Source organism: Mobula birostris, chromosome 8, assembly GCF_030028105.1.
Source record: "Mobula birostris isolate sMobBir1 chromosome 8, sMobBir1.hap1, whole genome shotgun sequence".
Taxonomy (NCBI): Eukaryota; Metazoa; Chordata; class Chondrichthyes; order Myliobatiformes; family Myliobatidae; genus Mobula; species Mobula birostris.
The window spans coordinates 134,347,789-134,361,687 of NC_092377.1; the positions used below are offsets into that span (position 1 = coordinate 134,347,789).

The 13,899-nt window shown below is 47.7% G+C and overlaps 1 protein-coding gene across 3 annotated transcripts in view; it reads left to right on the forward strand.

The window, feature by feature from the left end:
* The first annotated feature begins 1,326 nt into the window (after window positions 1-1,326).
* The window catches only part of LOC140201727 (transcription factor 7-like 2), a 34,290-nt gene continuing 21,717 nt past the window's right edge, over window positions 1,327-13,899 (forward strand). For 2 of the 3 annotated variants that reach the window (XM_072266309.1, XM_072266311.1), the window contains exons 1-4: window positions 1,327-1,508; window positions 1,647-1,707; window positions 2,200-2,300; window positions 11,578-11,655. In XM_072266309.1, the coding sequence (XP_072122410.1) occupies window positions 1,347-1,508; window positions 1,647-1,707; window positions 2,200-2,300; window positions 11,578-11,655 (402 nt within the window). In that variant the 5' untranslated portion in view covers window positions 1,327-1,346. The remainder of the gene's footprint in view (window positions 1,509-1,646; window positions 1,708-2,199; window positions 2,301-11,577; window positions 11,656-13,899) is intronic. The other variant, XM_072266310.1, reaches the window with a different exon arrangement.

The following is a 13,899-nucleotide window of genomic DNA, read 5'->3' on the forward strand; positions in this document are numbered from 1 at the left end:
GATCATACTGAATGGCGGTGCAGGCTCGAAGGGTCGAATGGCCTACTCCTGCACCTATTTTCTATGTTTCTATGTCCTCGATGCTGAGGAAGTTAGCACTCATGACGGAGTTTACAACTTCCTGCAGCTTTCTCTGATGCTGTCCAGTGGCCCCTCCAACCAGTCAGAATGCTCTGCAGGTACATCTATATACATTTGTGAGCGCCATTGCTGACATACCTAGTCTCCTCAAACTCCTGTCATGCCTTCTGAAGTAGGTGTTACTATTGTCCGGATGACCCAAGCACAACGATCAGGAACAGCTACTTGCTTTCAATCACCGGGTGTCTGAACTGGCCCTACAACCCACAGAACACAACATTAGGGTCCAGCATTGAGCTGAGTCTGATGGTGTTGTTTTGTGCTAAGCTCTCGCTTTACCACGACTTCTACACCGCCATCAGATCTCCGAATGGTCCCCGAACACCGCCTCACGTCTTTTGCTCTCATTTTGCACTATTTGAATGGATTTTTCCACTTTAAAAATACTCTCCCTCATAGGTTTCTGACATCGGCAGACAACACACACACACATTTTCATAACATATGTCAGTGATAACAAACAACTTTATATGTAATTTACACATACCACATACACATATACGAGGAAATCTGCAGATGCTGGAAATTCAAGCAACACACACATATATAATTTTCTGTGTTGGTACCTAGGTGCCTGTGATGCTGATGCAAATTTTTCATTATAACAAACTTGACTCTAACTACTTTGAATTTCCTTTTTTTTTAAGTTGGTATTTCAACCGAAGGAATTTGTTTAAACCTCCCTATCCTTTGTAAGTGACGGAGACACTCGGCAGGGCCGCTGGCTCCTGTAGACAAGCGCTACTATCGCAGGTGGGAGAGCTGCGAAAGAGAGAGAGGAAGTTAGGGCGAAGTTGGTGGAAGTTTTGCAGCATCTGTGCCCAATGTCTAATTTACCTCCGGAGCTCTCTGAAATCCGCCTGCTGTGAACGTCCTTTCTGGGGGCAGCGGGATTGAGACGTGGGTGGCGAGGGACGGGGCTACCGGGACGGGCAGGCGGGCGAGCGCTGCGGTGCCCGGGATAAACCCGGTTTAGGAGGCGGGGACCGCGGTTCATTGATTGGTGGTTGGGCAGGTCAGTGGATGGGGCCCGGCCATTGGTTGGCGCTAGGGGGCGGGGCAAAGGGTGGGATCGCAGTCAGGCCCCGGCTATTGATTGGCGTTCGGGGCGGGGCGATAGGCGGGGCTACGGTCGGGCCCCGGCCATTGATTGGCGGCGGGGGCCAGGGGCAGCTGGCAGTCAGAGCGGGGCAGCGGGCGGGAAGATGCCGCTGAGCGGCGGCGGGGAGCTGGGGGCCAGCGACGAGCTGATCCGCTTCAAGGACGAAGGCGAGCAGGAGGGCGAACGGGACCTGGCCGAGGTCAAATCTTCGCTGCTGCAAGAGACCGAGGGACCGGAGAGCGGTGGCCGTCCGCCCAGGACCCAGGTCAGCTCCGAGTCGGTGATCCCCCTCGCAATCTCCCGCCGGCCGCCCCGGATTCCCCCGGCAGCCGGTCCCCCCCCCCTCCACCGCGTACCTCTCGGCCGCTCTGGACCCCGGGCTGACGCCTCTTGTGTGTTGCAGGCGGAGCGCAGAGCCGAGTCCGAGAGTTTGGTGGAAAAACGCCGGGATCGAGAGGAGGAGGGTGAGTGAGACCGATTCCCCACCCGCCCCAGGACATCTCCCCCCTCCCCACTCGGTCTCCGTCTCCGTCTCCCCTCCACACACTGGATCTCTTGTCACTGCGCTGGGTCTGTCTGCCCCCCCCCCGCACCCACTGCGCTGGATCCTCTCCCGCACCCCCGCTCTAGATTGATCCCTCTTTTTAACTGTACCGCCGCCCACCAACTCCATCTCTGCGTCTGCACCGGATCTCCCCCCCCCTCCCCACAGCACTGGATTCCTTACTGCAGGGGTTCCCAACCCGGGGTCCGCCGATCCCTCGGTCTGGCCATTAAAAATGGTTGGAAACCCCTGCCTGACTCGATCCCTGTTTCTCTCAACTTGATCTCTGCTGTGCCCCCTCGCACTGGATCTCCCCCCCCTTCCCCATCCCTGTTCACTTACTCTCCCGTACACCCTCCACCTCCCCTTGGCCTTCCATTAACCCCAATCGCCGCCTTTCTCTCCCCTGCAGCGCGGAGCCGGGATGGGGGCTCGTTGTCGGCCGCCACCTTACCCTTTCTGCTGATCCCGGAGTTGGCGGCGCCGCGAGGCCTGCCCTCGGGGCCGCGCACGGTGAGTCCGAAAACTTGTTCAAACTTTTCGCGCACTCGTCCCGGGGGCCGTGTGTGTGTGTGTAAGAGAGAGAGAGAGTGTGTGTGTGCCTGTGCCGGATCTCTCCCGCATTCTCCCATCGCCATGGTCCCACCCCCGAACCGGGCCTCTCAGCCTTTTGTTCTGGACCTCGCTGCACCCCCTCCTCCCGCCCCGCTGTCTATCCCACCTTCTCCCCTCTCCCTCCCATACCCCTGACGCGCGCTCGCTCCTTCCTTCCCACCCACCACCCCCAACCCTACCCCTACCCCTCACTCCCTGTCGCTTTCGACAAATTGCAAAGTTTGGCACAAGTTTCTGTCGTGCCTCGGGGTAAATTTTTTCCCAGTCTCGCCGCGCCGGGTGTGACTCGCAGAAAGTGTAGATGCGCCGGCAGCCCGACCCAGTAATCTCCCGATATCGGGCGTCCAAACCCGACGTGAGCTGCAGAAGGTTTCCTGGGGGAGTTCCGGGGGTGGGGGTGTGGAGAGATGGTCAGGAGAGTTGTTAGTAAAGTTAGTGAAGACTAGCCATTCTTATAGCCGGGCTGGCCACGTCCTGATGCGTGTTTAGAGAGAACAACTGGCCGGAGGCACAAGATTCTGCAGATCATAAACACAAGGGATTCTGCAGATGCTGGAAATCCAGAGTTATGACTTGGAGTCTCGGCCTGATGTGCTGAATTCCTCCGGTACTGCAGTCCGGAGCAACTCGTACTGAAGGAACTCAGCAAGGTGAACAGCGTCCCTTGGGGAATTAGACTGTGCACGCCTCAGAATCTGGTTTAATATCACTGGCGTACATCGAGGCAGTAGTACCTCGCAATATATAATAATAATAAGCTATAAATTATATTGAGTATATATAAACATTTAATTAAACAAGTGGTGGAAAAAGAGAGGACAAAAAACATGAGGTAGTGTTCATGGGTTCATTGCCCATTCAGAAATCTGATGGCAGAGGGGAGGAAGCTGTTCCTGAATCGCTGAGTGTGTATCTTCAGGCTCCTATAACTCCTACCTGATGGTAACAGTGAGAAGAGGGCATGTCCTGGGTGATGGGGGTCCGTAATGACAGATGCTGTCTTTTTGAGGCATCGCCTTTTGAAGCTGGCCTGGTCGCTGGGGAGGCTGGTGCCCATGATGGAGCTGGCTGAGTGTACAACTTTCTGCAGCTTTTTCCGATCCTGTGCGGCCGCCCCTCCACTCCAGATGGTGAGGCGAACAGTTAGAGTGCTCCCCGCGGTACACCTGTAGGAATTTGGTGACGTGCCAGGTCTCCTCAAGCTCTGAATGAAACGTAGCCGCTGACGTTCCTTCTCTGTAATTGCAACAATATCTTGAGTCTGGGACAGACCTTCAGAGATGTTGAAAACCAGGATCTTGAAGCTGCTTACCCTTCTTATCAATGTTCCCTTGACTTCCCGTTCCCGGAGACCACAGATCCTGGGAGTGAGAAAGATCAGCTGGTTGAGTGGTATCGCAACATTAGTCGCACTGATGTTGTTGCGATACCACTCAACCAGCTGATCTTTCTCACTCCCGTAACCCCCAACCCCCCCCCCCCCACCGTCACCATCTGAAACTCTACCAGGAGTAGTTGCGTCGTCAACAAATTTGTAGAGAGCATTTGAGCTGTGCCCAGCCACACAGTCGTGGGCGCCAGTGTTGATTGTCAGTGAGGAGGAGATGACGGGGCTCTCCCAGTTGCAGAGGGAGGTACGGGGGCCCAGGTCTGGGAGCTGGTTGATTAGGACTGAGGGTACGATTGTATTGGACACTGAGTTCTAATCAATGTGTATAATGTGTAGGCATTACTACTGTCCAGGCTGAGTGGAGGGCCATCAAGATTGGATCTGCTGCAGACCAAGGCAAATCGCAGAGGGTCTAAGTCCTTGCTTAGGCAAGAGTTGATTCTAGCTGTAACCAAGCTCTCAAAGCACCTTATCGCTGTAGATGTGAGTGCCACTGGGCAATATTCATTGAGGCAGCTCACTCTGTTCTTCTTGGGCACTGGTCTGATTGTTGCCCTCTTGAATGTCCGACTGTAGTAGTGAGAGAGGCTGAACAAGCCCTTGAACACTCCCGCCAGTTGGTTGGTACAGGTTGCCAAGGACACCACCTGGGTCTACTGCCCTGCGATGGTTCACCCAGAGATGTCCTGACGTCAGCCTCCGAGGCAGAGATTGCGGGGTCACCAGATGGTACAGGGATTCGCACGGGTAACTTTATTCTCCCTTTCAAAGCGAGTGTAAAAGGTGTCGAGCTTACCCGGGAATGAAGCATCACAGGCATCCATGATGTAAGGTTTCACTTTGTAAGAACTAATGGTTGGCAAACGCTGAAAGACCTGAAGTACATCCGATCCTGTCTGTAACCTCGATCGGAATTGCCCTATTTGCTCTTCGAAATAGCTTTCTGTGGGTTGCACCTGGCGACATGTATTGACACAAAACCCTGCACACAGACAGGTTTTGACCCCCAAGCGTCAACAATTACTGCCTCCCCAACCTCCCCCAGGCACATGGACCTGCTGAGCGTGTTACCACTGCAGCTCTGTGTCTCCCAGTTCAGAACCTAACCTAACTGTTCATTATGTCTCAGTAGGACAGCCGCCAACTCTCTTCCCTGTACCCTGTTTAGTTCTGCAGAATTTCCCAGGCATCTAAATCAGAATCATATGTTGCAAAATTAGTTGTTTTGCAGTGCAAGACATAAAATTTACTATAGAAATATGGAAAATAGTGCTAAAGCGAAGCAGGTTTATTATCACTGATGTATGTCGTGAGATGCAGCAACTGTATATAAAAAAAAGTTACTATAAGTTGCAAAAAGAAATGTATAAATAACTAAATAAGTAATGTAAATCGAGACCCTTTGACCAGTCCTGTCAATACTGACCATATTGTACTCATCTACACTTGCCTGAATTAGGACAGTTCTGTGCTTTGCCAACTTAATTGTCTCTCCAAATGTTTCTTAGATGTAGCAATTGTATTCGATTCCAGGACTTCCTCTGGCAGCATGTTCAAAGTGAAATTTATTATCAGAGTACATACATGTCACTACATCTAATCCCGAGATTCTTTTCCTGCAGGCATACTTAGCAAATTTATAGAACAGTGACCATAAACAGGATCAATGGACAAAAAGAACTATGCAAATGCAGATATAAATAACCAGCTTTAAATAACAAGATAAAATGAGCGTAGCTATCCCCTTTTGTCCAAAAGCCTGATGGTTGAGGGGTGATAACTATTCTTTAACCTGGTGGTGCAAGTCCTGAGGCTCTTGTACCTTCAATTCCAGGTTTCTGAGTGTCTGAGGACTTAACCTGGATGCAACATATTGATACAGCTATAGAGAAGGCAAGACAGCAACTAATTTTAATTAAGAATTTAAGTAGATTTGGTTTGTCAACTAAAACACTTGAAAACGTCTACAAATGTACCGTGGAGGGCATCCTGACTAGTTGCATCACCTTCTGGTGTGTGGGGCGGGGGGGGGGGGGCTTCTGCACAAGATCAAAATAAGTTGCAGAAACTTGTAAAATTAGTCAGTTCCATCATGGGTACCAGTGCTCAAGACTTCTTAAAGGAGCGGTGCCTTAGGAACATGGCATCCGTCATTAAGGATTCCCCACCACCCAGGACATGCCCTCTTCTCATTGTTAGCGTACAGAAGCCTGAAGGTGCACACTCAGCAATTCAGGAACAGCTCCTTCCCCTCTGCCATCCGATTTCTAAATGGACATTGAACCCGTGAACACTACCTCGCTACTACTTTATTTCTGTTATTTTGCACTGCTTTTTCAACTTATCTATTTTATAAACATATATGTACTTAATGTAACTCTGATTTTTTTCTCTGTATTTATTTATCATGTATTTCATTGTACTGCTGCCATAAAGTTAACAAATTTCACGACATGGTATTAAATCTGACTCTACCTTTTTACCGTGATGTACTGGGCTGAATTGTAGGTTTTTACTCTCTTTCTCTCTCTGTGTGTCTCTCTCTTCTCACATCCCCTTTAAACCTCACAGTTCAAAGTAGATTTATTGTCAAAGTACATATATCTGTCATCATATACTGTCCTGCGATTCATTTTCTTGTGGGTATTCACAGTAACTACAAAGGCACACACATGCAACGAGGAAGGGCAAGCAACTGCCGTTTAAAAGGCAACAGACTCTGCAAATACAAGAAGCGAAAAATTAGTCATAACAAATGAATATCGAGAATGAGTTGCAGAGTCCTTGAGAGTGAGTCCATTAGTTGTGGGGTCCGTGTTGGTGTGAGTGAAGTTATCCCCTCTGGTCGAAGCTCATGTAGCTCCTTCCTAGTGGAATCAGATAGAGGAATTAATCCAGTGTACTCTGCTGTGTTCTTTTGATTGACTGTAAATGAACAAAATCAGTGCAGATGCCTAGTGTGGATAATGGACTGTCTTCAGACTATTGCATTCTCCAAACCTTCATTTTCATCGTAAGATTCAAGATGATTCTTGAGGCCTTCAAATCTTCGTAGTTTCTAACTTCTTGTAGTAGTGAAATTGTTTCATTTTAACTCCTGGCTGTTTATGGCATCGCCAAGACTGAATGCTTGAATCTGTGTTTCAAAAAAAAGCAAAATAGTTCTGAATTGTCTTACTACTTATTTCTTCTGAACTACCAGTGACAAAAATCACTGTCTCTTGAACACAAACACATGCAAATAAGCTATTTGAAAAAAAACTCTGCTCTAAGCAAGATGTACTATCTAATGGCCACAGAAGTGCACATGACTGGTGTGAGAAACTTCACCTGTCCCAATTAAGCAACATAGTGTCCCAAGTAAACAATTAGCTTTTGCCCTTAAAGATTTATCCCAAATAAGCAGCTGCCCCGATTAACTGATGGCCCCATTATCTGGAGTCCAAAGAATATATTTTTCTTATTGTAATTTATAGTCTTTTTAATGTATTGCATTGGACAGATGTGGTTTGGCATGGACTAGATGGGCCAAATGGCCTCTTTCTGTGCTGTGCTTTTCTATGACTCCATGCACTGCTGCTGCAAAACACCAAATTTCACAACATATATCAGCGATGTTAAACCTGTTTCAGATTCCGATTCGTTGCTTTAAAAATGATTTTAGAACCTGCCTCAGTCAGCCCTTCTCTCTCTCAGATCCTGCAGAGATTGGCTTGATTTGAATTCAGGGCCTCCTAATTGTCAGCGGCTGCTGTGGTTTCAATTTCGATGAAATTCTTCATGTTCACATTTATTTAGCACGTGCCTGTCAAAATGTGCCATCTGCAGTAACCATCAACGCACCAAAGGATGTTCTGGGGGCAACCCTTCTGTCTCAGATCTTGCATAGGTTGGCTCTCTCATTGCCAACAGTTCCTGTGGTTTCAATTTCGATGAAATTCTTCCTGTTCAGATTTAGATTTATCGACCACGTGTCCGTCAAAACATGCAGTGAGATGTGCCATTTTTAATAACCACCATTTTAATGCCAACCACAGACTCTGGTGCCAACATTGCATGCACGCGACCAACGATCTTATCCAGAGGATCTTTTCATCACAGGATTTATATCAGACTAGTCTATAGATCTAGTCCTGGGTAAGAGTAATGCCCTGTTCCCTTATTAATTCTTTGACTTGTTACTGTAGAAAGCTGATTCAGTGAACATTCCACTCAGTTATTTCTTGCCAATTTGCTTTGACTGGTCTTTGTAAAGGTATATGCTCTATTATTTCACTACTCTTGTTACAAGCCCCTCAAACATGCTGAATTATTCTCTGTCCCACGGTTTAGGTATTGTTATGGGACCCATAAATTATTTCCAGCAGTTACTTTCTTCCCCCCTGTGTTGGTTCTTAGCTGTGCCTAGATTGATTCTGCTTAGCTGAGGTAAGTTTCTTTCTCCTTGTGGCTTCTTATTATCATGGCTGCCCTGTCCTGTCTGGCCCAACCTCACCTTCTCCTGCCCTCCTCCTCCTTCTAAAGTCCATCTCCCCTGCTGGGGCGTAGGGTGCTGACAGCAGCCCACCGGCGTCCTCAGTCCTGAAAGCTTCCACTTTCACCCCACCGCTCCGAGGTGAAGATCCTCCCTCTCCCCGGGATGAGGTCTTTGGAGCTCCTGTTGGTGTTTCTGCAGCTGTGGCTTTTTATGAAATGGGGTTGCATAACCCTCGTTTTGCTGCCGGGCTTGGGTCCATGTAGGTCAGAGCTTTTCCTGTCCCGTTCTACGCCTCCCTGTTGGTGTAACAGCCCTTTCTTGCATGCGTAACTTCACTTACTGACGCCCCCCCCCGATTTATAGTCTCACTTCCAAGGACTCTACAACTCGTGTTCTCAGTGCTTTTTGTGTGTGCAATTTGTCTTCTTTTGCTCTTTGGTTCTTTGTCAGTCTTTGCTATTTAAAGTTTTTCAGAAATAATAACTCGGTTTTAAATGTACCCAATATCTTGGCCTCCACAGCCGTCCGTGGCAATGAATTCTACAGATTCACCACCCTTTAGCAAAAGAAGTTCATACCTGGTTTTATTTAGAGATACAGCATGCTAAAGGTCCAGTACGCCGATGTGTCTTTAGAATGTAGTCATGGGAAATGCACACAGCTTTATAGTAACCACTACACTACTGTCTTGAACACCTTTGTTCTCCTTCTATTCTGAGGCTGTGCCTCCCGGTCTTGACTCTCGCGTTGTCGGAAATATCCTCTCCATGTCCACTCTATCTCGGCCTTTCAGTATTTAATAAGTTTTTCAATGAGATCCGCCTCATTCTGCTAAGCTCCTGCGAGCGCAGGTGCAGAGTCATCAAGTCTCCATACATTAACCCTTTGATACCCGTGCTCATCCTTGCAAACCTCAACTGGACTCTCCTTCCTTCGATATGGGAGGCAAAACTGCTCATATCATGTTAAATCTGCTTTTAAAATCAAGTCCTCTCAAAATGAATGCATTTGCCTTCCATAACAATGACTCAACCTCCAAGTTAACCTTCAGGGAATCCTGCACAAGGACTCCCCAGTCCCCTTGCACCTCCAGTTTCTGAATTCGCTGTCCTTTTAGAAAATAGCCTATGCCTTTATTCCTTTTACCAAATTGCGCGACCATTCACTTCCCTACACCGTTTTCCATCTGCCACCTTTGCCCATTCTCCTAATCTATCGAGGTTCCCTGGTTCCTCAACACGTCCTGCTCCCCCATGTTGTTTTTTTTGTATTGTCGGCAGACTTGGCCACAAAGCCATCAATTTTGCAATCAAATCGTTAACCTATAACGTGAAAGCAAACACGGGAAAGTCTGGAGGTGCTGGAACTCCAAGCAACACACACTAAATGCTGGAAGTCCTGATGAAGGGTCTCGGCCCAGGATGTCAGCTGTTTGCTCTTCACAGAGGCTGCGTGGCCTGCTGAGTTCCTCCAGAATCTTGTGGGCGTTGCTCACGTAACATGAGAGGTTGTAGACCCGACACCGACGCCAGCGGAACACCACGAGTCACCAGCGGCCAACCAGAAAAGGCCTCCTTTTTTTTACCACGCCCTGCCTTCTGCCAGTCAGCCCCCCCCTCGCCCCATCCTCTGTATGGAGCCTGTGTTACACTGGGCTGTGTCCACCACTTTACACTGTAGGTGGCAAACTTCTTGAGGGGGGAGGTGGTGTGTGTGTATAGTCAGGGCAAGTTTAACATATTTTTCTTGCAGAAAACCATTCCAGGTCAGACCAAGTAGGTCTGACAAGAATAATGTCTACTTGATGTTTCAAAAACTACCCACCCTGCAAACTGCCTTTCCTTCTGGAAAGCCTGTTAAAACAAAAACTTAACTCAGTCTTATAAGTTTCTTTCCCCTGGCAGTTAATCTGATCAACCATTCTCCTTAGCCCCTTCCCCCCCTTCTATTACCCCCACTGTAAACACTTTAAGCCACTGTGTTTAATATTATCTACATTGTAAATACACACTGGTGTTTATACTCATTTAATTCCATGAATTAATTCTTTAACCTCTAACTTTATATTGTATATAACTCTCAGGAATGGTTGAACGGTGTTTTTCGTTGTTGCATGTTGTACCCTGACTGGTAAATTCTTGTACACGTAAATATATACGGTGAATAAAGTTAATCCTTGATTTTAAAAAAAAAAGCTCAAAAGCAAGTAAGGTTAAGTGGCTCCAAGCTCCCGGATTTTTGCCGGATGAGACTCAGTCCTTTGTAACCTAGGGTTAACTTACAGTTGGTGCAGAAGTATGGGACGTGGAAGCTTTCAGGAGAGTGCAGAGGAGATTTACCAGGATGCTTCCTGAATTAGAGCGCACGTCTTGCGAGGAGAGGTTGAGTGAGTGAGGACTTTTCTCTTTGGACTGAAGGAGAATGAGCAGAGGTATGGATTGAGTGGTCAGCCAGAGCCTTAGTCCCAGGGTGGTAATATCTAATATCAGGGTACATAACTTGGGAGGAAAGTATAGGGGGATGTCAGAGGGATGTTTTTATGCAGAGCTTGGAACTCACTGTTCCAAGAGGCAGATACATGAGACATTTAGGAGACTCCTACGTTGGCACATGGAGGGAAGGGTTTGATTGATCTTGGAGTACATTTAAAGGTCAACACGACATCAAGGACCGAAATGTCCGTACCGTGCTGGACCGTTCCGTATTCTATGTGGTAAGAATCTGGGGATTGGTTTGGTTTTTTTTTATTCTGGTGTCAGGATGCTGGAGCAGGGATCCAATCGCAGACCCAGTACTGTGCACACGGTGATATTAATCGAGTTACAAATCCCGAAGTGCAAACAAGGTCGGCATCAAAGTTCAGGCAGAGATCAAAACATCCAGAGAAATCCAAAAACCAGGATCAGGTAGAGTCGATATTCAGATGGACAGGGTACAGACACAAATGCTGGAAAGGCTCAGGAAAATTCACCGGCACAATCTGGCAACAAAGAGGTGAAGACACAGGACTGAAATACACTGAGCAATACACAGAGGCAGATGATAGGTGGAGCACAATGAGACACAGGTGGCAGCAAAACAGGTAATAATGAGAGACAGGTGAGAGACGGAGTAGAGCAGTAGCAAATGGCAATACAAAACCACAGACTGACAGCTAGGGGGAAACACACAAAAAGGTAGAGTTCAACTGGAGGTACCTGGGCTTCGAGGAGTGCAGAGTGTGTGACTGTTCAGGGCTGTGTGGGGTGGGCTTTGCTGATTAATTCAGTCCGTCGTCTTATTCTACAATGGTTTCTAATGTCCTGCAGTACCTGCACATGAAATGGCCCCTGTTGGACATCCAGGCGGCAAGTTCACTCAAGGACGCACCATCTCCCGTGCACATTGTGAGTACGGCAGCGGTTTTGTGGCACTGCGTGTGTTGGGCCTTCTGCTGTAGAGTGGCTGAGGGTGCGAGGTGTGGATCTGGAGGGAACGGGGTAAAGTGCGAGGGAGTAGGGTGTGTGTGTGCGCGCGCGCGCGGGAATGTAATAACTGTAGGCCAGTGGGGGGAGGATGGGAGGCCAGAGGTTTCTGACCACCTGACCACCACTGGAAGCTGGCTTCATCTCCAGGTCCTCGAAGGTTACTGTTCACTCACGCCCAGCTCAGTCTGACTATGGGGGAGGTACGGGTTGGATTTGTCACATGTACATCAGAACATGCAGTGAAATCTGTCGTTCTGCGTCAGCAATTGGCACAGTTCGTGGATGTGCACGTGTCGCCAGGCCTCCGGCACCAACATAGCGTGCGCAGCAGAGCACGGCATCGTGGGTTGGAAGGGTCGGCACAACATGGTGGGCAGAAGGGCCTGTACTGTTCTCTAGTGTGGAGGAGCTGCCCTGAGGGGAGGAGATTTGCCTGGGAAGGGGAGGGCACAGGTGATTCTCCAGGACGGTAGCAGTGTGGATAGGTTTGCAAGAACCTCGCTAACTTTGCAGCTTCCTCCTCGAACACCCCAGCACAGCCCACCAGGTTTGGTCGACTGGCCTGGCAAACTGCTGCCTGTACACACCACCCTCCCTGTGAACAAGTTATATCTCAGGTCCTTTTTGAAATCTCTCACCGGGAAACCCATGCACTCGATTTTTTTTTTGGTTACCTGTTCCCGAGAAGATTAACGATTCGAGATTAGATTTATTTATCACATATACACCAAGCTAATACAGTGAGATGTGTCGTCTGTGTTTAATAACCAACACAACCGAAGGATGTGAAGGGGCCAGCCCGTAAGTGTGGCCACACATCCAGCACCTTTCGGTTCCTGCACTCCAACCAATAAAGTCAGGATTGGAGAGAGAGACAGACAGACAGACAGACAGACAAACAACTCATGGGACCAAAACCAGAGCTGGAGTCCCTACGTTGAGTTCAACGCTGACTGGTAACCCCTGCGAGGCCTCTGGTGCCCAACTATATTGGTCTCTGCCATCCTTTGGATTCATCAGGGGCATGGAGAGAGGAGCTTGCTGCATGGGCAACAGCTTGTTCTCAAATCGTACTGCCCTGGCTTGCATTTCTTTTCTTTATTAATCTTTTTATTGATTTAAAAGGAACATAAATACAAACAAGAGGAGAATTATCTCAAATATATATATCAATAGCAATACACACTGAGATTAAGATAGACATTATCAAAATCTTACACATTGTTAAGCTGGTATATAATATATAATAAAAAAAGAAAACAGCAATTCTCCTCTTATCAGTTCATGAAGAGGAAAGATAAAACATTGAATTTTAAATGAAGGAAAAAAAACAATACACTATATAAAAAAAACAAAAAAAAAGGGACTGGGCAGTCCGTTTTGAGGATACAACGCAAAAAAAAGGACTTTCTGATCAAATCTAAAACTTCGGGAAAAAAAATTGGAAGAGTAATAAATCAAATTAAATGAAAATATTGGGTAAAAGCTCGCCAGATTTGCTTAAATTTAAAGGATGTATCAAATGTCCAACTTCTTATTTTCTCTAAACTTAAACAGGACAATGGAGGAAAGCCCAGGCTTGCATTTCACGTGGACAGCAGGGTCATAACATCAGTTTTCAGCCCCAGCCCAATGGAGAGCCTCAGTGTGTGTGTGTGTCTGTCTATGTGTGTGCGTGCGTATGTGCGTGTGTGTGTGTGTGTGCGGTGGCGGGGGTAGTAGTGGAAGGCAGAAGGAAGGGGAGTATTTGGGAAAATGTGTGGAATGTTGTGAAGAATAGAACTGGGCTTAGTACGAGAAGAATTTTAGAGACCAGCAGAGAATGACAAATAATATCTTGGGAATATAAAATCTAACCTCAAGGAGAGAAAGGGTAACAATCAAAAACATTGGTCACACAGTGGGTTTGACAGTTGGGAATAATTAAAATAACCGAGATGATATTAAACGATATTGTTTATGATAGAGCATATCGAAACCTGCAGGTAGCCAAATGACAAATGACAGTGAGGAAGTTAGTTGCAGAATCCTAGTGGACTACTGCATAGAAACAGGCCCTTTGGCCCGTCTAGTCCATGCCAGACTGTTATTCTGCCTGTCACTTGGCCCACACCCGGACCATAGCCCTCCGTACCCCTCCCATCCATGTAGTTATCCAAACTT